Below are 27,784 nucleotides of genomic sequence, written 5' to 3'. Positions count from 1 at the left end.
TATATATATATATATATATATATATATAAATTATTTATTATTTCCATGTTAAAATTGATGTATTTGTTAGAACATCTTGATCAATAAATGCGTAAAATTATATAACCAAACGCCAATTCTGCAAAGCTGTGAACATCTTAATAAATTACTACAATCACAAGCTACATGACATTGGTGAACATGGCCTGGGAAAATGTACCTAGAAAACCACATACAAGTGCTATAAAAGAGAACTCCCCTAAGAGTTTCTACTGCCTTCGTTTTCATGAAGGGATCGTGGATAAATGTCATCCAAACAAACTTAGATATCTAGTTTTATTATTTCCATCTTGCATTGAATTATACTTACTGATGGGAAATGAGAGGGAGCTTGAATTTGCACTTCAACTGCCAAATTTGTAAAGATAATACTAGAAATGATTATGATTACTTTAATAAACATTCATAATTGAAATTATGAATGATGGACATGCCTGTATCAAAGAAGGATTATACACAAAAATAAAGGAAATAATTGTAGAGTAAGATAAACATAATCTAAAATGCATAAGAGGATGAGTCAATTTTCATGGTAATCAACACAAGTTGAACCAATCTAACCAAACAGTGTCTACATTCAAACCTTAGGGATGTCTTCGAAATAAATTACAAAAGATAAGAAGAAAATTGGAGATAATCATGTATGTGAGAATATGTATTTAAGTGGGTCTCTAATTGTAATAGTTGCTATTAATTTAAGTTTTGTCTTAATTAACTATTGTCATTAATAGATTAATTAGAAATATAATTTAATAATTGACGGATAAATATATGTTTTGCTTTGTTTTTATTTAATTATTGAAAGTAATAGATTAATTTATAATTTTATTTAATGGATGGATAACTACTGAATAAACTATATGTTATGCTTTGTTTATAGTTAAGTATTGAAAGTAATAGATTAATTTATAATTTCATTTAATGGAGGGATAATTACTTAGTTAGTTTTGCTTTGTTTTTATTAATTATTGAAAGTAATAGATTAATTTATAATTTTATTTAATGGATGGATAACTACATAATTAGTTAGTTTTGCCAAACTAAGCACGGTGCTTAGCATAAGCTAAGCACGGTACTTAGGAGATCAAAATCGTGTATGTGTAAATATATATATCAAATTTATTATTCAAAGAAATTAAATTGAGATAGATGATCGAATCGTAAAAAATGTGAAATTTATGTGGGAGGTTGATGGTTGAATCACATTTCATGCGATTATTAAAAAGTCTATATTGGATCTTGACCTTTTGAACTTTTAAGCATTTTGGTCTTCTTTGATTAAAATAAATAAAAATTTATTTTAATTATTTTGTAATTTTTTTTGGTCTTCTCGGTAACACACACACACACATCTCATTTTCTTGAAAATGATAAAGAAATTTTCATCCATTACACTTTAGAAAACATTAAATTCTAAAAATTATTTTACGCAAATATTGTTTTTGAGCAATTGAGGGTTCTAAAAATCACTTGTGAGTAATGCTAATTCGATCGTTGTATTTTAGGAATGATTGTTCAAATACTTTGCAATAGTTAATGACAAGCAATTTCATTTTAAGACATCATGTTGTCTCGAGTCTTGATTGATTTCTTCATTTTATTATTTTGCAATGGTTTCTGCAACTAATTTTTATATATCCTACAACAATTACTATCATTAGGGCGGTTGTGGTAGTGGAATTTCTATGCGTGGTGGTAGGGGCGAGGATTATCAAGTATTGTATAAGGAGAAGGAGAAGAAGAAGTTTACTCTTTTTCTGTTTTTTTCTAATTTTTTTTTTGAATTTGACAAAATTACCCCTTCAAATAAAAAAAATATAATTGAAAAAATCGCTCTTCACGTGCAAAATTAATGGCCGTTATGGACAATATCCATTCAAAATGACCAGTTATGCCAAGGATGCAAATGTTTGGGATGGTTAATGTCAAATTTAAAAATTTGAACCAAAATACAACATGAGAAAAGGTTTGGATCATTTGAGCCAATTTCCCTAGCTTTAATATTTAAAGAATGCTAACTATATTACAACTACAAATTTTAATTACTAAACTACATTATAATTACACCATAATTAAAATATATTTTTAATAAATACACCACCATAAATTTACAATTATACTCCTAATTCAATCAAAATAAAATATTGAAAAAGAACATAATATAATATTATATTGTTCTTATCACCAGTATTAATTCTCATTTTCTTAACATTTCCCCTCATTTATTTCATAACAATTGAAACCTAAAGATCGGTGAAGAATACCATGCTATAATAAATTGAATGTTTGTCACAAATAATTAATATGTCCGAAATGATCATTTGAAGTTGTCTGCAATTTGTTTGTGCTACTATTTTTATTCGAAATATGAATTTTTAATGTATTCGCAATTTCATTTTTCAATTTTGGAAGTCTATTTTGGAAAAACTTTTAAGTGGAAATTAAGAAATTTTATCGACAACAACCTTTTAATTTCATGGATAAAAATGTTTTAATAATTCATCGGACACATTTAAAACCCAACTTGAGGAAGTATTTATGACATATTTTTGATAAACTGGACATGTTTCAGAATTGAATTAATAGATATAAATTTAATATTCGATTTATTTACACTTGGTCAATAATAAAGTATTGTATATAATTGTATATATTGAAGCCGTCCTAATTTTTCTAACATTTAGGACCAATAAATTGAATTATGATAAGTTATAAAAAAAATTTAATTTACTACGATCCTGTAAAAAATATAATACAAAGGTAAAAACTTTTTGTTGATTAAGAACAACTTTAGAAAATTCAAATACCTTATAGACAAAAATTACGAAAATTGACGTACCTACATGTACACAAATTCATTTATGGTTTATTTATATACATACAATTCATGGTAATGAGTGGTACAACCTGTGTATGTCCTACATGATGAATGCACGCAATTCATGAAATTATGGTGAGTGTATATATGCGTAAATTCATAAACCCATTTAACAATTAAAAATCATAATCTTACATATTTGTTTTAAAATCATAATAAATCTATTTAACTTAACAAAAAATTATATTCTTAATTTTCAAACTTGAAAAATAAATTCAAAAATAAAATTCATTTACCGTGAGAGAAAAGATTATCTAGTCGTCGTGGAAGAATACAAAAGCTATCGAAAAACTATAAATAATGAGATGTTGAAGAAAAAGAAAGAAACAAATTACACTTTATATTTGTGATGTAACAATAATTTATTTAATTAAAAAGTATATTAAAATTTTAATTATGTAATTTTACTTAAAAATATTTTAGTAAATAAAAAATTATGGTGTATTTAGCTCCCGTTTGATCCCCATTAAATTAAATTACATTACATTCCATTTTTCTCTCTCCTATTTTCAACTACACAATCTTTCATAAAATAATATTTCACGTAAATTGAAAATTTTCTTTTTTTTTTCAACCACTCATTTTTAAAAAAAAAAATACCATTTCTTTCATTTTTATTCTCAGGTAATGAGGTGCAAACAGAGGCTTAATAAAATTTGTAGTGATAATAATTATCTTTAAAGAAAGCCCTTCTAGAGATGGGGTTTAAGATGTAGACCCTTCTCGCTCTGTGACTTGGAAAAGAGCCCTTCCGAGATGAATTGCCCAAAAATTACAGTTAACATTCCCCAAATTATGATCAAATGCTCTTCAGAATCTTCTGTAACTCTGCTTTATTGATTCTTTGCCCTGCGAATCAATGTTGCCGGCCGGAATCTATCTTTAAATTTATGCTAATATCTCTGTGAATCCACGCCCAGAAAAAGTATAAGCAAAAAATCCAAACCCTAACCTTTACTGGTTTATTTATTTATTTATTTTTCAAATCCTGATGAAATTACACCCTCATTTCATCAATTACATCTGATTTCTTCGACTGGGCTGTCAATGGATTTTAATGAATTGGAAGCGATGGAGGGTCTCAGATGGTCATGGCACTCCTGGCCTGCTACCAAGCCCGAAGTTGCATCTCTAGTCATCCCACTTTCCATCATGTGCACCCCCTTAACGCCATTTAACGAGCTTCCGATTCTGCCTTACGATCCTTTGTATTGTTCCCAATGCCACGCAGTTTTGAATCCGTATTCCAGGGTTGATTACACTGCGAAAATCTGGATCTGTCCGTTTTGCTATGAGAAGAATCGTTTCCCAGTATCGTATATTCATATTAATGAAAATAATATTCCAGCTGAGCTTTTTCCTACCTACTGCACCGTGGAGTATCATTTGAATAAAAGGGGTTCGGACCAAGGCTTGGGTTTGAGTTCCGGTCTGGGCTCGGCTCCGAGCATGAATAAGGCATTGGGTTTGAGGTCTAATAGTAGTTCATTTACATCCATGTCAGCGTATTTTGGTCCAAGCACGGGTTCGGATTGGGCAGGGGCTGGGTTAATGGTGGGGCCAGCGATTGTGTTTGTTGTGGATGCTTGTACACCAGAAGACGAGCTGGGACTGCTGAAGAGTGAATTGTTGCATGTCATCACTCGATTGCCAGAGAATGCACTTGTGGGTCTGGTTGTTTTTGACTCTATGGTGAGGGTGTATGACTTGGGGTTTACGGAGTGTTTGAGGGTTGTGCTTTTCCATGGTGAGCGCGAGGTTTCATCGGAGCAGGTATATTTCCATAGAAACACATATTAGTTAATGTTGAGAATGATGCATTTTTTGTATTGGATTTCATATTAGAACAAATTCTTTGTTTCAGTTGCTATATAAAAATTTGTTGCCTTATATATTCTGCTGAATCTTTCCCAAATTGAATAATATCGCATTTTCCTGCCTATGTTACTCCTGCTGCCATTTATCTATGATTTTACTTGGATTATAGACCTAATATATTGGAAATATTTGCTATTGTGAAGAAAGATGATGAAATAATTGCATTATTTTGACAAATATGGATAGGATTGTAAATTGAGAAGATGGGGTTTGTTGTCAATGTAAGATATCAAAAGAATTCTATGAACTGCGAGATTAGCAATGCACGATTGCAAGGTGGCCAATACACGATTGCAATTAAAACTCCTCTTCCCCAACTTGAAGCCTGTAAAACGAAACTGCCATAAAGATTTAAATTCAAAGGTCTATAATAACATAAGTCACACTGTATCTTAAAATTTTTTTCCTTTCCTTCTTATCTCATATATAAATAAAGGATGTCAACGGACAATGAAAAGAACAGATAAATACTTCAGCAATCAGAAATAACCTCCACGGAGGTTGGCATAGCTATGTTCATTCTGATACAAGCTCCTTAATATACAGATCAGCATCACGTACTTAGAGGCGAAAGTGCAAACTACATTGATTCACTCAACCATTTCCTCATTTTGCTGACCCTGAACTCTTTCTAGTTTCTACCCACTCTCATACCAGCGATGATACAAACCCCTCCAATTCTGCAATCCATGTGCCTCTTGTGTTGAATTTGTGTTTGATTACAAAGTCTCCCTGTGCTACTACACCTCCTTTCTGCAGATCACTTCTTCACTTCCACTTAACATTCTTGTCTCAACTTGACCCATTATTTCACCCACTCTTCTAGATTGGTTATTCATAATGAGGGTAGAATATTACCGACTCTCTGCGATGCACCGATACGGACACGTGGATTTTTCAAAAAAGTACCCTCACGACACACTGATGAAATTCTTTAAAATTTTTCATTTATATAGTATTAATTTAGTTTTATACTTGTTATTAATTTTTCTTGGTGAAATTTTTTAAATGAGGACCTATTTATTATTTATCGATTACTTTGAGTTAAAAATATATAATATTTCTAGTAAAGAAAGGAAAAAAATTATGGTAGAGTGTTCGAGAAGTGTCGGTATGGACATGTGTCTGACACGGACATGCTACCCTAATTGAAATGTCTGTGCTACAAATCCGACTCTGATGCCTTCAATAAAAAATGGAGCTTAAACCAATTCTTTTTGGTTCTCTTGCTCAATGGCTCCAAGCTTGGTGCCACTATAAGCTGGTTGTTCACAGATAGAAAGAAACTTGTGGAGAAATGGCACTGATGGAAGCTTGTGGAGTCAGTATTTTTCTATGATATTTGAATTATTAGTTTAAGTGAAATATTTTGTCCAAGTTAGTGACTTTCATCAGCCAATATTTAGGTCATTTCACTCAATATGTATGTCATATTCGTTTGGAATAGAGAAACAGGAAAAAAAAAATTTTGTCTTGATGAAATAATGTGTTTATAGTAATTTGATGGAGCCAGGACACCAGTAGTATGCATTGATGCTTTTAGGCTGGGTGTTCTAGGTGTGGAGATGATCAATGACTAGTTGTAGGGGTCGATGAAACATTTAGTAGCCTAAGACCTGTACTCTTGTAATCTCGAGGAAGGTTTTAAGCTGGTGAAAATTTCAGGATTCTTTTTCTTTTGCATCTTCTTGTGTTTGCGCCCGTTTCATTTCATTGCCTGGCTCAACACCACTATATTTTTTTGGACTATCGATCAATGGAGCTACATATATTACAATTAATTAAACCTCTGTTTGGGAAGAATTTATAAATAGATAGAAATGAGTGGTGGATAAGTGGATAGTGTTGGTGGCTCCTTTTGAAATATGTGGTTGAAAATGAAGTTTGATCAATTTATAAATGATTTATAAATTTGCCCAACATAGACTAAGATGTCAATCCTATATCTGTTTTTGTTTTTGATATATTGATTTCACTTGCTCGATTCTCATTTTTAAACAGACTAAGCAGCTTCTTGGGCTCCATCAAATGACACAACCCCTTGGAATGACATCAGCTGTTCAAAGAAAGGACTTTCTCTTGCCAGTGTCGCAATGTGAGTTCAACATAACATCAGCAATCGAAGATATTTGTTCTTCACCACAGATCACGCGAGGACACCGGCCTCTACGGTCTACAGGTGTTGCAATATCAGTGGCTGTAGGGCTTCTAGAAGGATGCTCGGTGAATACTGGTTCTCGTGTCATGGTCTTCACATCAGGACCTGCAACAATCGGCCCAGGGATCATCGTCAACTCTGATCTTGGCAATTCCATCAGAACTCACCGAGACCTTAATAATGGTCATGCAGCTTACTATAGAAAATCCAGTGAATTCTACAAGCAAATATCTCAGAGATTATCTGATTCATCCATCATTCTTGATCTTTTTGTCTGCTCTCTGGATCAGGTTGGAGCAGCAGAAATAAAAGTCCCAGTTGAAAGTTCAGGTGGTTTCATGATGTTAGGGGAATCATTTGCGTCGGAGCAATTTAGGAAGTGCCTGCGTCAAATGTTTGACCGTGATGACAGTGGAAATTTAAAGATGTGTTTTGATGCAACTATAGAGATAGTAACGACAAAAGATGTGAAGATTTGTGGGGCCCTTGGTCCCTGTACTTCTATGCGGAAGATGAATAATTCAGTAAGCAACAAAGAGATTGGTGAGGGTGGTACTTACATTTGGAAACTGGGGACAGTCACTAGCAAAACATGCATTGCTTTCTTCTTCGAAGTGGGTGACGGACAAAATGTTCAATCTGGTTCTGCATTTTTCATACAGTTCATAACACGTTATCGATATGGTAACATGGGAATCCGGAAAAGGGTGACAACCGTTTCACGAAGGTGGACCGGGAAGCACTCACCTGATATTGCTGCTGGGTTTGATCAGGAAGTGGCAGCTTCAGTTATGGCTAGACTTGCCATCCACAGAACAGGGAAAAGTTATGCACATGATGTTGTAAGATGGTTGGATAAGACATTGATTCGTTTTGCTTCTAAATTTGGGGATTACATGCCGGAAGATCCGTCTTCCTTCCGCCTTTCGTCCAACTTCTCTTTATATCCACAATTTATATACTACTTGAGGAGGTCACAATTTATTGACGTCTTCAACAGCACTCCAGACGAGACAGCTTATTTCCGTTTGATGTTAAATCGTGAGGGAGTAGTTAATTCTCTTATCATGGTCCAGCCTACCCTTTTCCAGTATTCATTTGATGGTCCCCCTATCCCAGTCCTCTTGGACATATGTTCCATATCTCCGGATGTGATTTTGCTTTTTGATTCCTTCTTTTACGTTGTCATTCACTATGGTTCTAAGATTGCACAGTGGAGAAAACTCGGTTATGACAAGGACCCTATCCACGAGAATTTCAGGAAACTTCTAGAAGCTCCTGAGCTTGATGCTGAGCAACTGGTGGCTGAAAGGGTTCCCGTCCCGAAACTTATCAAATGTGACCAGCACAGTAGCCAAGCAAGGTTTCTTCTTGCCAAGTTAAATCCATCCGTAACTCAGAATTCAACATATACAGACGGTTCAGAAATTATATTTACAGATGATGTGAGCCTGCAAGTATTCCTTGAGCACTTGCAAGAATTGGCAGTTCAAGGTTAATTAATGGAGTTTTGTAGATTTTCGCTTCTTTCTGTAATAATAGACACAATATTGTTGTATATGGATAGTTTTTGAGGTTATAGAGGAAAAAATTGAAGAGGGTTTCATATTTTGGGCTTTATGTATTATTTCAAGTTGTTGCTTCATTTCCTGCTGGTGTAATTGGTATTTATAACGCGGATTTTGGAATTGGAAGAGTTTTCTTTCTTTATGGAAAATTCTACTTGTACATAATTATTGTAAATAATGTGTCCATAATGTGATGTGACAATCATTCGGTTGTTCCAGTCACGTGTAATTATGGAACAATTATGTAGACAGTTATGTATATGTAGCTCTTTTCTTTCTTTATTGTGAGTTTGAGGAACTGATTAATGCATGATTGTTAGGGAGAGAGGAGACCAGCAACACTGGAGGTGTAAATTGAACTGTGGGTATTGTTTATAATCAGTTTATAAATTATAAACAAATAAAAATAAGTGATGGATGCGTGAGTAATAGTTGTGTATCACAAAATATGTAGATAAGAAATTAGTTTGGCATGTCTCGTTCCCCCCCACCCCCCCTCCCCCACGACTCTTTATTCAAACCTTGGCTGAGTTGATATAAATGTAGAATGTCCCATTCCCTTTCATCTCCTCTCGAATGACATGGGAGTTCCTTGTCCCGTGGATGAGAAAAGAAACATGGACTTTATTCATTCTCTATGTACTAATTAATTATTTTTATGTGTTTAAATCATATTTAAAAAAAAATAAAATAAACGAGACAAGAAATTGAGATATTTTACTCGTCCTACCTCGCCTCAAAAATTCCCAGTGACTGAGGAGAACTGAGGTCTGGGAGAGCCACCTTCACCTCGCCCCCCATCTCGTAGTCTTCCTAAACTAACATGGCTCGTATAGCCATTGGCCCGTAACACCTAAGGGATAGGTTGTCCCACTGGATGGCTTCAGCCAAGTTTTGCTTTAAGTGTGCAGCTCGTTCTAGTTTTACACACATAAACTATGGGGTGTGAAGAAGTTACTCGCTTATTTATTAGTTTTAGTTATTTTTCAAGTATAGTACTTTTTTAAATACATAAAATTCGTTCCCCCCCACCCCCCCTCCCCCACGACTCTTTATTCAAACCTTGGCTGAGTTGATATAAATGTAAAATGTCCCATTCCCTTTCATCTCCTCTCGAATGACATGGGAGTTCCTTGTCCCGTGGATGAGAAAAGAAACATGGACTTTATTCATTCTCTATGTACTAATTAATTATTTTTATGTGTTTAAATCATATTTTAAAAAAAATAAAATAAACAAGACGAGAAATTGAGATATTTTACTCGTCCTACCTCGCCTCAAAAATTCCCAATGACTGAGGAGAACTGAGGTCTGGGAGAGCCACCTTCACCTCGCCCCCCATCTCATAGTCTTCCTAAACTAACATGGCTCGTATAGCCATTGGCCCGTAACACCTAAGGGATAGGTTGTCCTACTGGATGGCTTCAGCCAAGTTTTGCTTTAAGTGTGCAGCTCGTTCTAGTTTTACACACATAAACTATGGGGTGTGAAGAAGTTACTCGCTTATTAATTTATTTTAGTTATTTTTCAAGTATAGTATATTTTTAAATACATAATATAATTAAGCCCATATTTTATATAGATCAAAATTTATGTTAAAATCTATGGTTTCACAATGTTTTAATAACATATTTTATTAATTTTTATCAAAATTTACTAAAAAACTAATTTTAAGTACATCAAGCGGCGGCTAAATAAGAATGGTCTCTGTCGAATTTGAGGTGTAGATCATGTTCTCTCTTTATTGTAAATTCAAGACCGGTTATGCTATAGTCCAAGAAGATAAATCCATTCATATTCAGTGGAATAATAAAACAAATTATGAGCCTTCTTCTCAATCTCTCCGGATCAATCTCAGTTATACGCAAATTCTAATTCTGTCATGTGATCCATCCTATACACTGTACAGCTCTGAATTGTTTTCTCTGTTTCTATAATAAGGCACACATATGAATATACCTCTTTTGGGAGTGATTTTTCATCCAAAAAAATTTTTTTTTGACCGTTATTTCATTATTCCAGTCATAATCTTTGACTTCTTCTCTCACATGTGACCCTCACTTTTCTCACGATCAAAAAATCAATTCTCAAAATCACTACTTAAAGTAAACCATTGAAAGAATCATGAAGATGTTTTAAGTAATTTTTCATCATAATGTTTATTGGATATGATTGGTCAAGAAGGTGGGAATGTGGTGCCGGCAGATCCTCCGGGTGGACTGAAGAAAAAGAGAGCCAGGTGACGGAAATGGATCCTTATGGGCTCTTTGGGCAAGGAGATCATCCTGGACGTTGATAAGTATGTAATCATGCACAGGATGCAAATCCACGTGCGTTATCTTCGAATTCTTGATCCCCTCGTCTTACCCTTCCAGTATACTTGGGCGGGAGAAAGTTATTGTTCTCAATTTAGAGGTGAATTTTGCATTTATTTTAGTATATTAGTTTTTTTTTTTTTTTTTTTTTTTTTTTTTTTTTTTTTTTTTTTTTAATATTAAAAAATTTACCTAAATAATGGCCATAATGGTGTTTTTTTTTTTTTTTTTTTTTTTTTTTTTTTTTTTTTTTTTTTTTTTTTTCTATTTCTAGTTTTTATTTCAATATATTTGTTAATGCAAAAGGTAGGACGGGATATGGTCTGATTCGGTTATGTTCTAAAAAGAACTAAATCGAACCCAAATTTTCTGGTATTTAGTAATTAAAAGCGTTGGGCTCAAATTTAATTATGAAATCATTTGGGTTAAGTTCCATTTTGTTCAATTTGATTCGTTTCATGAGTTCCATATAGTAATTAATTTTTTAATATTTACAACAACGCTGTATTAATTCAATGAATGATATGTTTAATCTAAGTTTTTACAAAATAACGTAGCAAAATCTTATGTATCTTTTGCGCCTCTCTTTATTGAGTTTTTCATAGATTTGATTGTTAAAATTACAGGAGGAAGAAGAGAGCAACTCATAATAATGAAGATGGTCGTAGCCAAGTCTCCAATCTGATTTCTTCAAAATTGTAGAAACGGTATTACGGTAGAATAATAGATATGGGAAAAACTTTGATCAATTTGATTAGATTGGACTTCGGCTAGAAATTAGAAGTAGAAAAATCTTATTTTGAGTTTGGACTAAATTAATTAGTTGGTAAATTTATTTTTTTAAAAAATAATTTGGTTTATTTAAGATAAATAAATAAAAAACTAGGGAGATTTAGTTCTTATTTGATTTTTCGGATTGAGAACTAAACCCAACCTGTCGGTTCTCGATTCAAATATCTGTTCAGATATTTAATTTAAGAAATGAAGGCCCAAGAATAACTAACCAAGGGGGGTGAATTGGTTATTTGAAACTTTTTCTATACTAAATGCAAATTTAAGCAAATAACTATGAATAAACATGACAATACAAAAGTAATAAGAGAAAGGGAAAAGAGAGTGCAAACGATGTAATAAGGAGGTTCGATCCAATCACGATCTACATCCCCCGTTACCAAGCTCTCCATCACGAGTAAGGTCTTTTTCACTATCTTTGATTGATTTATGGTACAATCCAACCCTTACAAAGCTTCGGGCGACTTACAATTAAGGAGCACCAATCCCTTTACACGTTGAACTTTTCGGGACCTCAACTCGACCGACAAGAAAATCAAAGTTACAATCGAAAGGTTTCTCTCTTAACAAATGGTATGAATACAACTAAATATTAAGAGAGAATTAGGCACAAACGCTTCAATAAATCTCAAAGAATATATCTCAAGTGTTGAGTGAAAAAATTTTATTGAGATATATGATTTTTCAAAAAGTTACTCACTCAAAAAGTTTTTCAACGAATAGATATTTTGATCTCTTAAAGATTGAAAAACAATGTAGATAAGATCAATAAATAACTCTCTTTAATGTTCTAAAAGCTCACTTTAAAAGAGATATAAAGAGAGGTATTTATAGCCATTAATCAGGAGATCCGAACAAATGATTCGGATGTTCGTTTGTTATCCGGACAATTAACTAGCCGTTTGGCAAACGGTTAAAAAATGTGACTGTTGGACATCGCATCCGGACGTCCGGATGGGCCAACTATTTTCCAATCGAATTTTCCTTTTTCGTGAAAAATTTCCTTTAAGGTACTTGAACAGTTTTCTTATATATTTCATATAGATAAGTAATTTCATAAAGGTTTAATTGTGAAAATCAACTTACTTATCTTTTGAAAATAATTTTTATGCAAGTAAATTTTGTCACGATAATTTCCGTGCATAAAAATCGTTTGAGCTATAATCGATGAGAAATATTAAAATGTTTTACATTTACACTTGAGTATACAAATGCATCTATAGCTAATGTCTTCAATTTCTTCATCCAATGCAATTTGGTGCGTGAAAGCTCGATTTCCATTTCCTTGTTTGTAAATCTTGTGTGTATATCGTTTTGCTACAAGGTTGCATGATTCCTGATCTAGATCTTTCGTGTCATAAATTTGCAATAATCACTATCAATCACTTAAATTCAATTTTTTAGAATCAAACGCAATTTGTTTGTAATAATCAAAACAAGAAGTCAACCATTAGGTCAACAATATCCCCCTTTTTGATTATGACAAACGAGATGATTTTTGCAAAACAAATATTGAACAAATTGAATCAGCATCAAATAATCAGGAGCATAATTTTGTATATTGCAAGTAATATTCCCCTTATCAACATGCATATAACATTTAATAACATTCCCGCTTACTATGTTGTTCCTATGTAGCATAATCATCTGCTCATCTTCCCCCTTTTGGTATAAGCAAAAAGATATAATAAGTCAAATAGCATAAAAATATCATTTAAGAAGTCAACTATCCAAAATATAAAAGTGCAATAGAGAACAACTAACATGAGAATAGTAGTAGCCAAGAAAGTAAACTAAGGGGCCGGAGGTGGGGACGGAGGAGGAAATATAGCATAAAACTTGGTGAAAAATGCAGTCTGCTGAGCCTGCATCTCAGCTTGTCGTTGCTGCATCTCAAGCTGCTGCTGCTGCATCTCGAGCTGTCGGTCCTTGATAGATATCTGCTGAGCCTACATCTGGAGAAGTACGCTACCCATGCCGTCGATCGATGAAGTAAGAGAATCAATCCGCCCATGGAGGAGATTATATTGCTCCTCGGTAAATGTGGAACGCTCTCGGGAAGGAGGAGACACACTCGAGCCTGGAATGTCAGATGCGGATGTAGGAGCTTCAGGTACTTCTTCGTCTGATTTAGCTTCATCTTCAAATGGGAGAGTGGATAGATCAGAGGTAGGATCGAACCCTTTCGTATGAGCCACCCATTGCCTATGTTCCTTTACTATTTTCATCCTTTTTAATGTCTGAATGTTAATAGTATCGGTAGGGTGTAATTTTATAAAATCTTCTCCGTCCAATGAAACATTAAAATGCTTAAAAAAATTTGTGAGAAGCATCTCGTAAGGTAAAGCTTTGGTGTGTCGTGATGCATGCACAAGCTTCATAAGGCCAAGTGCAATAGTAGGAAAATCAATTTTACACCCGACTAGTAGAGAATCCAAAATAAAGAGATCGAAGTGATTGACTTCGTCTCGATGACCTTTGTGAGAAAAATAATGTGAGCAATGATATTTTGCAAAACTTTGCATGAAAGTGTTAATTGACGTGCACTAATTTTTGTGATGTTCTCTAAGTCTTTCCCCGTAACTCGACGACATGCCTCAGAAGGATCGTATCCTTCTCTGGTTGGTGGAGACTTATGTAAAAACACTTTTGAGTCACAAGGCTCGAGATTAAGTAGTTGACGAATTAACACTTTTGAAATTGTGAACCGGACATTTTTAACAAAGTAAGGATTTCGTTTAAACGTGTCGTAAAATTTATTTTTTGATAAAATTCTTTCATAAGGCTTGGATAAGCTCGTTCTTCCATCATGGACACGGTTATCCATCCCATACGTTCAAAACATTCTTCAATATGAAAAGCGGGAGTTTCTATTGTAAAATCTATAAAATCAACATTCTTACCGATTAAAATGGGCTATTTTTTAAAAGGGTTTGATGGCTTCTCCGGCTCCAAATCCATCTCCTCATCCGATGGTGAAGGGGGTCGTTGCACGATTTTTCTTCCCCGTTTTCCACGCCCAGAACCCTACATAGTAGATAAAAATGGGTGAGATTTCCACAATTTTCAAAAAAATCAAAAAATCCCAATCAGGTGATTTCCAGGGCATCAAGTGATGATTTGCTATGAAAAATCAAGCTACTAGATGAGGAGAGTAATGGTGTATGAAATGCTTGAGTTATTATGTGGGATTTTTCAATTAATAGGTGAAATGAACAAGATTCAACCAAAAAAAATGCTTGTGTGTGGATTTGCAGAGAAAAGAATTCGAAGAAGAAGAGAAAATGGCAGATGAAGGAGATGGTCTCGCGATTTTAAAATTGGATCGCCATGATCCGGACGTCCGTTTCATTATCCAGACGTCCGGATGACATTAAATTTGAAATTTCATAAAGCAGACTGCCAATCCGGACGAGTTGGTCCGGACACTCTAAGTGCGTCCCGATAAATTTTTTTTTTTTTTTTTTAAGAATTTGAGGAAAAAAATAAAAACACATAAAATGATTTAAAGCTTAGTTCACTTCATTTTCGTCAAGAATACCTAAGCCTCTTCGAATACAAGATAATCGGTCATTTGCTAGAGGTTTTGTAAAAATATCAGCCAATTGGTCTTCAGTCTTTATAAATTCTAATTCAATATATCCTTTTTGGGTATGATCACGAAGAAAATGATGCTGAATCTCAATATGCTTAGTTCGTGAATGTAAAACGGGATTTTTGGACAAATTTATGGCACTAGTATTATCACATAAGATAGGAATATGATCGAAAGTCAAATGATAATCACATAAAGTTTGTTTCATCCAAAGTGTTTGTGCACAACAACTAGCGGTTGAGATATATTCCGCCTCGGCGGTGGATAGTGCAACGAAATTTTGTTTCTTACTAGACCAAGACACAAGTACAAAGCCTAGAAAGTGACAATTTCCACTTGTGCTTTTACGATCAACATTACATCCGACCCAATCGACATCCGAATAATTAATTAAATCAATATGAGTGCCTTTTGAATACCAAAGTCCAAAAGTACTCATACCACTTAGATAACGAAAAATTCTTTTTACGGCCTTTAAGTGTGATTCCTTAGGATTAGATTGAAAGCGAGTACATAGGCAAACATTAAACATAATATCGGGTCTACTAGTAATTAAATAAAGAAGGGATCCGATCATACATCGATATTTTGTGACGTCCACAGAAGTACCTTACTCATCCTTATTAAGTTTTAGAGATGTACTCATTAGTGTGTTCATAGACTTGATGTCATGCATGTCAAATTTTTTAAGCATGTCTAATATATATTTATTTTGATTTATGAAAATTCCTTCCTTCATTCGTATAATTTGAAGGCCAAGGAAATTTTTTAACTCATCCATCATGCTCATTTCAAATTCATTACTCATGCATTTTGAAAATTCTTTACAGAGATGTATATTTGTAGCACCAAAAATAATATCGTCAACATAAATTTGAATAATGAGCATATCATCTTTATGAGTTTTTATAAAAAGTTTAGTATCTGCTTTTCCAATCGAAAAATCATTTGAGAAAATAAAATTGCTCAATCGTTCGTACCAAGCTCTAGGAGCTTGTTTCAAACCGTAAAGAGTTTTTTGAAGTTTAAATACATGATCCAGATATTTGTGATCTTTAAAATCGGGAGGTTGCTCAATAAAAACTTCTTCTTGAATGAAGCCATTTAAAAAAAGACTTTTAATATCTATTTGATAAAGTGTAAAATCTTTGTGACATGCAAATGCAAGAAGCATACGGATGGATTCTAATCTTGCTACTGGTGCAAATGTTTCTTCAAAATCGATACATTCTTCTTGATTGTAACCTTGGGCCACTAATATCGCCTTGTTACGTACAATTATTTCATTTTCATCTCTTTTATTTCTAAAAATTCATTTTGTTCCAATAACCGTTTGATTGTTTGATCTAGCGACTAAGTCCCAAATATGGTTTCTTTCAAATTGATTTAATTCTTCTTGCATTGCTAGAATTCAAAACTCATCAAACTCAACTTCTTTGAAATTCTTAGGTTCGATTTGAGAAATAAATGCCAACTACCACAATGATTTTTGTAAGAGGTTTTAGTAGTTATACCTTTTAATGGATCGCCAATTATTAGCTCTTTGGGATGAGCTAGAACAAACCTCCATTCTTTTGGTAATGAGGGATCACTTTGTTCTCTGGTTTGTCTTGCTTCATTTTCTTGAGCATTGGACTTTTCTATGTCTTCATTTGGTGTCTCCTTATTTTGGTTTTGAATGTTCATTTGTTCGAAAGGAGCTTCCAAACTTACATCGTCATCACTACCTTTCTCTCGATCAAATGAGTTAGTTTCATCAAATGTAACATGCATAGATTCTTCAACAACTAGAGTTCATTTGTTAAAAACTCTATAAGCTTTGCTAGTTGATCAGTGTCCTAAGAAAATTTCAATATCGGATTTGGAGTCGAATTTCCCCAACTTGTCTTTTGTATTCAAAATAAAACATTTACATCCAAAAACTTTGAAATAACTAATATTTGGAATTCTATTTTTCCAAAGATCGTAAAGAGTTTTAGTTTTCTTTTTGTTTATTAATACTCTGTTGATAATGTAGCAAGCGGTATTAACAGCTTCGGCCCAAAAATATTTAGGCAAGTTATTTTCATTTAACATAGTTCGAGCCATTTCTTGTAATGTACGATTCTTCCTTTCTACTACACCATTTTGTTGAGGTGTTCTAGGAGTCGAAAAATTATGTTCATATCCATGTTCTTTACAAAAATCATCAAACCCAACATTATCAAATTCTCCACCATGGTCATTTCTAATGTTTGTAATAGAATAGTCTTTTTCATTTTCAACTTTCTTACAAAAATGTTTAAAAGTTTTCAAGACTTTTTCTTTCAAGTTTAAAAATATAACACAAGTAAATCTTGAAAAATCGTCGGCAATAACAAAAGTATAATGTTTACCTCCTAAGTTAGCCGTCCTAGAGGGGCCAAAAAGATCCATATGAAGAAGTTGTAATGATTTTGTGGTTGAAGTATAAAGTTTTTGTTTGAAAGAGCTTTTTACTTGTTTTCCAAATTGACAAACATCACAAATTTTGTCTTTTTCAAATTTCAAATTCGGTAAACCTTTTACAAAATAATTTTTAGAAATTTTTGAAAGAAGATCCATGTTTACATGTCCACGTCTTCTATGTCATAACCACGATTCTTCCTTCAAGCTATGTAAACATTTTTCGTTATTTTCCAATTCAATGTTTATAATATAAGCATTTTTACTTCGGCTTCCTATAAAAATTATCTCTTTCTATGTAGCATCCTTAATAAGGCATTTGGAAGAATCGAATTTTATGTTAGAACCTTTGTCACATAATTGACTAATGCTTGGCAAATTATGTTTAAGATTATTAACGAGTAAAACATTTTCGATAGAGGGGGAAGAGTGGTTACCAATGTTTCCAATGCCGATTATTTTACCTTTGGCATTATCTCCAAAGGTCACATGACCTCCATCTTTCTCTTGAAAATTTGATAATAATGATCGTTCACCGGTCATATGCTTCAAGCATCCACTATCCAAGAATCATTTACTTTTTATTTTCTTTGGTACCTACAAAGACAAATTAAATTTTGACTTTTGGTACCCACACAAATTTGGGTCATTGATAGTTAGTTTTTGTGGATTCTTGTATCCACTTGTATTTGTTCTCAAAGAATAATTTCTTTTTAGTTACCCAAAAAAAGCAATATGTCCATTTTTATTACAAAAGTTACATGAAATATTTGAAGTCTTAACAAACAAATTTTTGAGTGATTTTTGTTTTAGAGAGGGTTTATATCCAATTCCTCCTTTATCAAAAACACATTTTTGAATACCGAGCATTAAATTAAAAATTTTCTTACCTTCGGTAAGCTTATGGATAATTTGTGTTAAATCATTAACTTTTTCTTTTAAAGAGATGTTTTCTTTTATTAAAAAGTCATGATCTAAACTCACTTTTTACTTTTCGGAGATTTTCTTAATTTCTTCATTCAAAATAAAGTTTTTCTTTTTAAGAATAGCGTGATTTAAAGCAAGTTTTTCAGATTTTTCAAGCATTTCATCATAAGAAATTGAAAGCTCATCATAAGAACATACCTCGTCTTCGATTGCCATGAAACACATATTTGTCACTTCATCTCGATTATCATTCCCATTTTGTATTTCGTCGTCGCTATCATCTCATGTGGCTTGAAATGTCTTTTTCTTGAAATTTTTCTTTTTGTTTGGACACTCGGTCTTCTTGTGACCCGACTTGTCACAATCATAGCAAAAAATCTTTTTGTTCATATCTTCCACTTTTTCTTTTTTCTTTTGGAATCTTCGATTATTACGAAAACCTCTCCATTTTTTGACAAGAAGAACCAAATCATCAAGTTCTTCATCGCTCATATTTTCATTTGATGTTCCTTCTTCAATTTTCGATTTTAATGCAATTTGTCTTTTAGGAGGCTCCTTTGATTTCTCCTTGCTTTTTCTCGTTTTCTCCTTAACCTCGACATTGTTTAGCTCATAGGTCATTAATGTGCCGTAGAGCTCCTCTAAAGGATATGTATTTACATACTTAGTATTCTCGATCAACATCCTCAGTGGACTCCATTCCTCTAATAAGGACCTAAGCATTTTACTCACAAGTTCACTGTTAGTAAATTTACGATCAAAACCTTTAAGACCATTTACAATATCGGTAAAACGAGTAATCATGTCAACAATAGGCTCATTTTGTTTCATAAAGAAATTTTCAAATTCTTTAACTAGCATATTTATCTTTATTTCATTAACTTTACTTGTGCCAACATGAGTAACTTCAAGAACATGCCAAATATTATATGCCGAATCACATGTACTAATTCGATTAAATTCATTTCTATCAAGTGCACAATAAAGTAGATTTTTAGCCTTGGCATTTAATGATAGTTTTCTCTTATCTTCATCATCGTATTCTTCTCTAGATTTGGAGAGAGTTTGATCCGGTCTACCATCTACTTTAATAGTTTTAGTAAGAGCATATGGACCATATTTTATAACTTCCCAAATATTGTAATCAATAGATTGAACATAAATTATCATCCTAACCTTCCAATAGTTATAATGTGTACTATTAAAGAAAGGAGGCCGGTTTGTAGAGTGCCTCTCACTATTTTGAAAAACTTGGTTAGCCATTACTCAAGATTGTAGAATAAAAAAAAAGAGTACCAAACTCTGATACCAATTGAAGGTCCAATAATAACTAACCAAGAGGGGGGTGAATTGGTTATTTGAAACTTTTTCTAATATATATGCAAATTTAAGCAAATAACTATGAATAAATAAGACATCACAAAAGTACTAAGAGGAAGGGAAAAGAGAGTGCAAACGATGTAATGAGGAGGTTCGATCCAATCACGATCTACATCCCCCGTTACCAAGCTCTCCGTCACGAGCAAGGCCTTTTTCATTATCTTTGATTGACTTATGGTGCAATCTAATCCTTACAATACTTCCGATGACTTGCAACTAAGGAGTATCGATCCTTTTACACGTTGAGCTTTCCAGGACCTCAACTCGACCGACAAGAAAATCAAATTTACAATCGAAAGGTTTCTCTCTTAACAAATGGTATGAACACAACTAAATATTAAGAGAGAATTAGGCACAAACACTTCAATAAATCTCAAAGAATATAGCTCAAGTGTTGAGTGAAAAACTTTTATTAAGATATATGATTTTTCAAAAAGTTACTCACTCAAAAAGTTATTCAACAAATAGATATTTTGATCTCTTAAAGATTGAAAAACAAGGTAGATAAGATCAACAAATAAATCTCTTTAATGTTCTAAAAGCTCACTTTAAAAGAGGTATAAAGAGAGGTATTTATAGCCATCAATAAGGAGATTCGGACAAATGATTCGGACGTTCACTTGTTATCCGGATGATTAACTAGCCATTTGCCAAACGGTTAAAAAATGTGATCATTGGACATAGCATCCAGACGTCCGGAAGACCCCATCCGGACGTCTGGATGGGCCAACTATTTTCCCATCGAATTTTCCTTTTTCGTGAAAAATTTCCTTTAAGGTACTTGAACGGTTTTCTTATATATTTCATATGGATAAGTAATTTCATAAAGGTTTAATTGTGAAAATCAACTTACTTATCTTTTGAAAATAATTTTTATGCAAGTAAAGTTTGTCACGATAATTCCCGTACATAAAAATTGTTTGAGCTATAATCGATGCGAGATAATAAAGTGTTTTACCTTTACACTTGAGTATACAAATGCATCTATAGCTAATGTCTTCAATTTCTTCATCCAATGCAATTTGGTGCCTGAGAGCTCGATTTCCATTTCCTTGTTCCTAAATCTTGTGTGTATATCGTTTTGCGCCAATGTTACATAATTCCTGATCTAGATCTTTCGTGTTATAAATTTGCAATAATCACTATCAATCACTTAAATTCAATTTGTTAGAATCAAACGCAATTTATTTGTAATAATCAAAACAAGAAGTCAACCATTAAGTCAACCATCAGGGCATCTCACCATATGACCACCTATAGTGAAGTGCTTCAGGGGGCCCAGTCAATTTCTGATCGTCTAGAAATGGATCGGATGACTGAGAAAAATAATGAATCATATGGGAAACGAAAGTGGAATGGATTGAATAAAGGGAAAGGATTTGGACAATTTAAGAATTCTAATATAGGATTAGGATTAGGATAAGGATCAGGATCAGAATCAAGTAAAACAAATAAAGTTACTTCATCATGCCTAATGTGCGACAAGACTCATGGAGAAGAGTGCTTGTTTAGGAAATATGTGTGTTATCGATGTGGCCAGGAAGGCCATTTTGCTCCGGACTACAAGGCATACCCACCTAAGAAGGATATTGAATAGGGCAAGAAAGTGAAAGTCAAAGTCTTTGCTTTAACCCGAGAAGAGGTAACAGAGGATCCGAATATAAAGGCAGGTATTCTATCAATATTTGAACTACCCACAAGTTCTTATAGACTCTGGAGCTACTCATTCATTTAGCTTCATCACATTTATTGCTAAATCATGTACTGCATGTGAAAAATCTGATAGTGTTCTAGAAATTTTCATCCCATCCAGTAGAATTTTGAATACCAATTAGTTCGCTAGGGCAGTAAAATTAGTAATGGAAGGAAAAGAATTTGTAGTTGATCTGCACCTCCTAGACATGAAAGACTTTGACGTTATTGTAGGAATGGACTGGTTGGGAAGCAATCACACAACCATTCGATGTTTCGAAAATGAAGTAGTTTTTCAGAGGCTTCGGGAGGATGAGTTTCTATTTTTCGCTGTATGAGTAAAGTCTTTAACTCGACTTATGTCGGGCATAAAGGCAGAAAAGATGTTAAAAAAAATCTTGCCAAGGATTTTTAGTGAGTATAGATGGAACTCAGCAATTGAAGCTTACTATTGGTAATATGTTGATTGTAAGAGATTTCATTGATGTATTTCCTGATGACTTACCTGGAACACCTGATAGGAAACTGGAGTTTACAATTGAGCTCATGCCTGGGGAAACTCCAGTGTCTAAAGCTCCGTACAGGATGACATCAAAAGAACTACAAGAATTAAAGATACGGTTGCAGGAGTTGTTCAATAAAGGTTTCATCCGACTAAGTACATTTCCTTGGAGCGCACCCGTTTTTTTTGTGAAAAAGAAGGATGGATCAATGAGATTATGTATTGATTATAGGGAATTGAACCGATTGATAGTAAAAAACAAATATCCCCTTCCTCGGATTGAAGATCTATTTAATCAGTTGAAGGGTGTAACAGTGTTTTCCAAAATTGATTTGAAGTCAGGCTATCATCAGTTGAAAGTGAAGGTAGATGACATCCAAAGATAGCATTTAGAACCTGCTATGGTCATTATGAGTTCACGGTAATGCCCTTTGGATTAACAAATGCTCCTGCACTATTTATGGATTTAATGAATAGGGTATTCCACCAGTATTTAGATCAATTTGTCATTGTTTTCGTTGATAACATTTTGGTGTATTCAAGGAATAAGGATCAACATGAAGAACAACTCAAGATAGTGTTGGAGACACAACGAAAGGAGAAGTTGTATGCCAAACTCAAGAAATGTGAATTTTGGCTTGATCGTATAGTTTTTCTTGGTCATGTGGTTACGGCACAAGGAATTGAAGTGGAACCTATTAAAGTTGAAGCGGTAACAAACTGATCCAAACCAATGAATGTAGATAAAGTTCGTAGTTTCTTGGGACTAGCCGGTTATTATTGGAGATTCTTCGAGGGATTCTACAAAATAGTTGGGCCAATGACCCAATTAACCAGAAAAGAGTGTGAAATTTCAATGGACTCAGAAATATGAGGAGAGCTTTCAAGAACTGAAATAGAAACTGGTTATAGCTCCAGTTTTAGCTATACCAGATGGTTGAGATGGATTCATTATATATAGTAATATATCCAAACAAGGTTTGGTATGTGTACTAATGCAGTTTGGGAAGGTGATCGCATGTCACTAAGGCCAGACCATTTTCGTAAAGTGGGAACAGGTGTTTCGCCATCTCCATCACCCTTTTTTACGCTACGGCCTGAGAGCCGTAGTCCTGATTCACTTTGTTCTTATATATATATATATATATATATATATATATATTTTGTGTTTCCATTCAATACTTCTTTATCTTAAACCCCTAATTTTGTTAAACCCACAAATTTCCCAATTTCGTAACATAAAAAATTCACTTGTTTAGGTGATTTTTCCCCCCCTTCAGGAATCATGCGTCGGGGCTTACCCATGGACCAATTCTTTGCACAAGACGGTGGAGCCACTAATAGAAGAGGAGAACCAGAAAACCCGAAATTGGACGCTGCCCATTACGAAGCTATGCTCAGAGGTGGTGAACAGCTCACGTCTATTCTAAAAGAAATAGTCAAGCCCGGAAGTCCCATTTGCTAGCTTTTGGGAATATTTGGCTCCAGGTGTTTATTTTTTGTTTCTTGTTTTTTTTTTTTTTTTTTTTTTTTTTTTTTTTTTTTTTTGTGAAATTTCTACAAGTTATTGTAAGCTTTCAAATTCTCGGGCAAAAGCTTAAACCATAAAGCCATTAGCCATACTGTCTATTGCTGCTTTGGAAGCATGGAATTGTTTCAGTACAGAAATAAGGGTAAAAAGTTTTCAAGGATTGGGCATAAGATTTTAATTTGATGCCATCTCTTGCATTTGATGTAAAAGTTTCTGTACTTTTACCTTTAGACTCGTTCTGTTGGTGTTGGAACTTAATTCTGCTGGTATATAGGTATATACTGATTCTTTTTTGACACTATACACAACGTAGTTGTGTTATGCTAGCTATTTATCTTATATTTGGGAAGATTGCAGGTTTAAAAGAATTGGAGGTTGTAATGGAGACCTACATAAATAGAAACTAAACCCTGTACCTAAAACTACTGTCTAGAAGCTCCAAAAATCCAACTGGATATGAGGAATTAAGAATTTTACTTGCTATGTTGTTTGGAGTTTTGAGAAAATCAAGTAATGAACTCTTGGAATAATTTTGATCATAAAATATTTTTATCTGAGGGTTTTGGATCTTTAGAATCATCTTTTTAAGGTGTTTTATAGAAGGTCATTATTAGAAACCAAGTTCGTAATGTCTTGCTACTTATGCACTTTTCAAAAAATGGTAATACAATTATCTGTTTAATCTGTTTATGCAAAAGTTAGAAGATATGAACATGGATGAAGCATCCGAAGAGGTGGCTGTACAGTTGGCTGCACAGGGAGTGATTGGGAAGAAAGTTGATCAGATGGAATCAGGGTTTATGATGGCCCTTGATTACATGATTCAAATTGCTGAAAAAGACCAGGATGATAAGGTAATGATTTATAATATGAACATTTAATTTTTAAGGTCATGTTTATGGTTTGATTTAAGGTTGAACAACGTCTCACATTTGTATCGGTGAAAAAAGATAACAGTTTGCATTTTGTACACTGGTTTCTACAGAGTTTATAACTGTTAATCACTTTAATCAGACATAAGAATGAGATTAGAACCGTTTTCTTTTTGCCTTCTAAAGGCATTAGGTTCTTGAAAGAGCCTTTTTTCAATATGAGTAATCATGAGTAGCTCCAGCATAAAGTTTATGGCGTGCTTATAAATCCTTCTGATTTATGTTGTATAACCAGCTAGCACTGTTACCTTATCATGAAAAGGCATAACAACTGAAAAATGCATTGACGACGTTGATTGAGTCTAGAGGTTGAATATGTTTATTCTATTGGCATGAACTTCTGATAGAAAGTTATTTGGCTTGGGATTCTGGTTTTAGTGGCCACAATAATGCCTGTTTGTTGTGTTTTAAAATAGCAATATCCATTTGTAATTTAGACAGACGTGGCACCATTTTTCTCATCTTAAGTTTATTGGATGAACTATGCATTATTTAGTGCAACATCCTTATTCTTTTAATTTTGTTTATGGCTGGTTGCTTACTTTTTATTTTTTTCATTCAGACTATTGCTTTATCGAAACATTAGTATGGTGGAATACATTTATTTATCAATTATTTCTTTTCGGAAGAAGTCCCTCTTGGAGATGATTAAGGAGACCGTGTTATCCCATCTCACCAAAGAATGTCCCCCTCATGTGAGAGTCCTTGTGAACTCAACCACTATTTGACTCCATTATATAATATCATCTTAAACTCAGGCTAATGGAAGAGCCTTTCTGTCACATCCTTCTGTAGGTTCAATTGATTGGCCTTCTCTGCAGAACTCCCCAAAAAGAAAGCAGACACGAATTACTCGGGTGAGTAGCTGGTGGTGGTGGTGTATTTCAAAGCGAGAATAATACAAAAGTTCATTTTCCAGGGGCCAATTTGTATGATATAGCTAACCAGGCAGATGATCTTCTGGAGGTAGCCATTAAAATATGCATGCTTTGCTTTTATATCTCAACTGTGTGAAATTATGGTCGTGACACATATTTCCTTCTGCCAGTTTCCAGGTTTTGATTAGATTAAATTAGACCAAATTGGTTCAAATGATGGAACTAATGAAATGGGAGAACAGTACTGGATTTCCATTGTGGATAGTTGTGCCAATAGAAATCAGCTTATAGCTCAATTCATAATTACATCTGATTCACACCCAGATATTACCATGCTATAGTGACAGTTGTTCTGTAAAATCTTAGCAATTCCCTGCAAATATTTAATTTTTCTTTGACGAAGGGTGGACATCAATTGGATGATACAATCTTTACATGACATTAAGCATTATTTACCTCACATGCAGTTGGACTTTTTGTGGGTTCATCTTCTATCATATCTCATGTTTATTGAGTGGCACCATAAATCTTCGTGTTATATTTGTTTTTAGCACAAAATGCATAACCTTCCTATTGAAAGATGATATAATGTCTCACGACATCTATATAACATTTATTGTTCTGAAGTCAAAACATTTTATTTCATTACACTCCTGTTCATCCATCTAATGACCTAATGTTTTGTGATAGATCATTGAACGATTGTACTGAAGTTTTTTGCCAAAATACTTGTTTCTAAGTTATTAAATATTATTTGAATTTTCACTCTGGTTGTGCTATTTCTTTGATGAATGCAGTTTATTATAAGAGCACCATGTAGGGTGACATTTTAGTTTCATCAGTATGAAATTGCATCATGACTACTCATTCTTTGATACCTGAACTTGAATATGTTTAATAATTTATTTCTTGGCTTAGGTCACCCTATGAAGCAGTTTTGTTTCTTGAACCGTTGCCCCCCTACCCCACCCCCAAAATAGGTAAAATAAATTTTCAACATATTTTCTTAATTTCTGTTTCCGATTTTTTAAATTTTTGTAGTCTTAACATTTTTGTACAATCATTGTATCATCATGCTCTTCGTTTTCGTTTCTTGGTTCTCACTATGATCCCTTATATGCTGTTTGATTATGGATACCATTTAACTTAGCATTCTTGAATAAAATTCCTTCAATTTATACCAACTTGCCGTTTATGGTTCCATGCAACCATTATTTTTGCAGACAATGGAATCTCATCCTGTTGTTCCTGATCGGAAGCTGCTTGTAAGGCTGGTGTTGATCAGAGAAGAAGCCAGGAATATGATGGCAGGTGGAATACTAGATGAAAGAAATGATCATGGTCTGAATATTCTTCCTAAATCAGAGGTCTGTAATTTCTTGTTATCATTAGATACCAATTTCTCTAAAATTTACATATATATATATTTTCAACATTAACCAATTGCACGTTCACCCACTAGTTATGTATTCAAAAAATTGTAATGAAATTATCAATTTTTATGCAATTCCAAAATTTGTCATTTTCAATTTTGCGAGTCAGTTTACATAAATTACTGTAAAAAAAATAAAAATAAAAATGTTGCGAAACACTTACGGCAATGTTTTTTTAAACGTTGCCGTATCCTTCCACTACAACAACACTGAGGTTTGCTACATACGTCCAAACGTTGCAAAAGGTCTTTAATAACGTTTTTTGAAAGTTGCAAAATGCTGTTTTTGTTTTTAGTGAACGTTGAATTAATTCAACTAATAATATGTTTAATCTCAGCTTTTACAAAATAACATAACCAAATCTTAGGTATTTTTTGCACTACTCTTTATTGAGTTGTTCAAAGGTTTGATTGTTAAAATTACATGAAGAGAAAGTTAGCAAACTGACAATAATGAAGAGAGGTATAGCCAAGCTTCCAATTCAATTTCTCCACAACTGTAGAAATGACACTACGGTAGAATAATAGATTTTGGTAAAATTTAGGTCAATTTGATTATGTTGGACTTGGGCTGTAAATAAGAAATAGGAAAATCGTATTTTAGGTTTGGGCTAAATTTATGAGTTAGTAAATTTATTTAGGAAAAAATAATTTGGCTTATTTAAGATAAATAAATAAAAAAACTAGGGAGATTTGGTTCTTATTCGGTTCTTTAGACCAAGAACTGAACCAAACTGTCGATTCTCGATTCAGACACCCGTTCGGATATTTAACTTAAGAAGAACTGCTCAGTTTGGGTCTATTAGGGTCGTCCGATTCGTTTCGGAGTTTTGTCCAGCCCTAGTAAAAAGGGGGGGGGGGGG

The 27,784-nt window shown here is 33.5% G+C and overlaps 1 protein-coding gene and 2 pseudogenes across 1 annotated transcript; 2 read left to right on the top strand and 1 right to left on the bottom strand.

Moving 5' to 3' along the window:
- The first annotated feature begins 3,612 nt into the window (after window positions 1-3,612).
- On the top strand, window positions 3,613-8,683 carry LOC111383573 (protein transport protein SEC23). Its single transcript, XM_023007687.1, has 2 exons — window positions 3,613-4,690; window positions 6,797-8,683. Exons 1-2 carry the CDS (start codon window positions 3,965-3,967, stop codon window positions 8,450-8,452), a joined length of 2,382 nt encoding a protein of 793 aa, XP_022863455.1. The 5' UTR covers window positions 3,613-3,964; the 3' UTR covers window positions 8,453-8,683.
- A 5,861-nt stretch (window positions 8,684-14,544) lies between these two features.
- On the bottom strand, window positions 14,545-19,744 carry LOC111383595 (annotated as a pseudogene).
- A 3,559-nt stretch (window positions 19,745-23,303) lies between these two features.
- Window positions 23,304-27,784, top strand: part of LOC111383575 — an 8,026-nt pseudogene continuing 3,545 nt past the window's right edge.

Source organism: Olea europaea, unplaced genomic scaffold, assembly GCF_002742605.1.
Source record: "Olea europaea var. sylvestris unplaced genomic scaffold, O_europaea_v1 scaffold272, whole genome shotgun sequence".
Classification (NCBI taxonomy): Eukaryota; Viridiplantae; Streptophyta; class Magnoliopsida; order Lamiales; family Oleaceae; genus Olea; species Olea europaea.
Note: the sequence above shows the minus strand (reverse complement) of the source record. Positions and strands in the feature narration are given on the sequence as shown.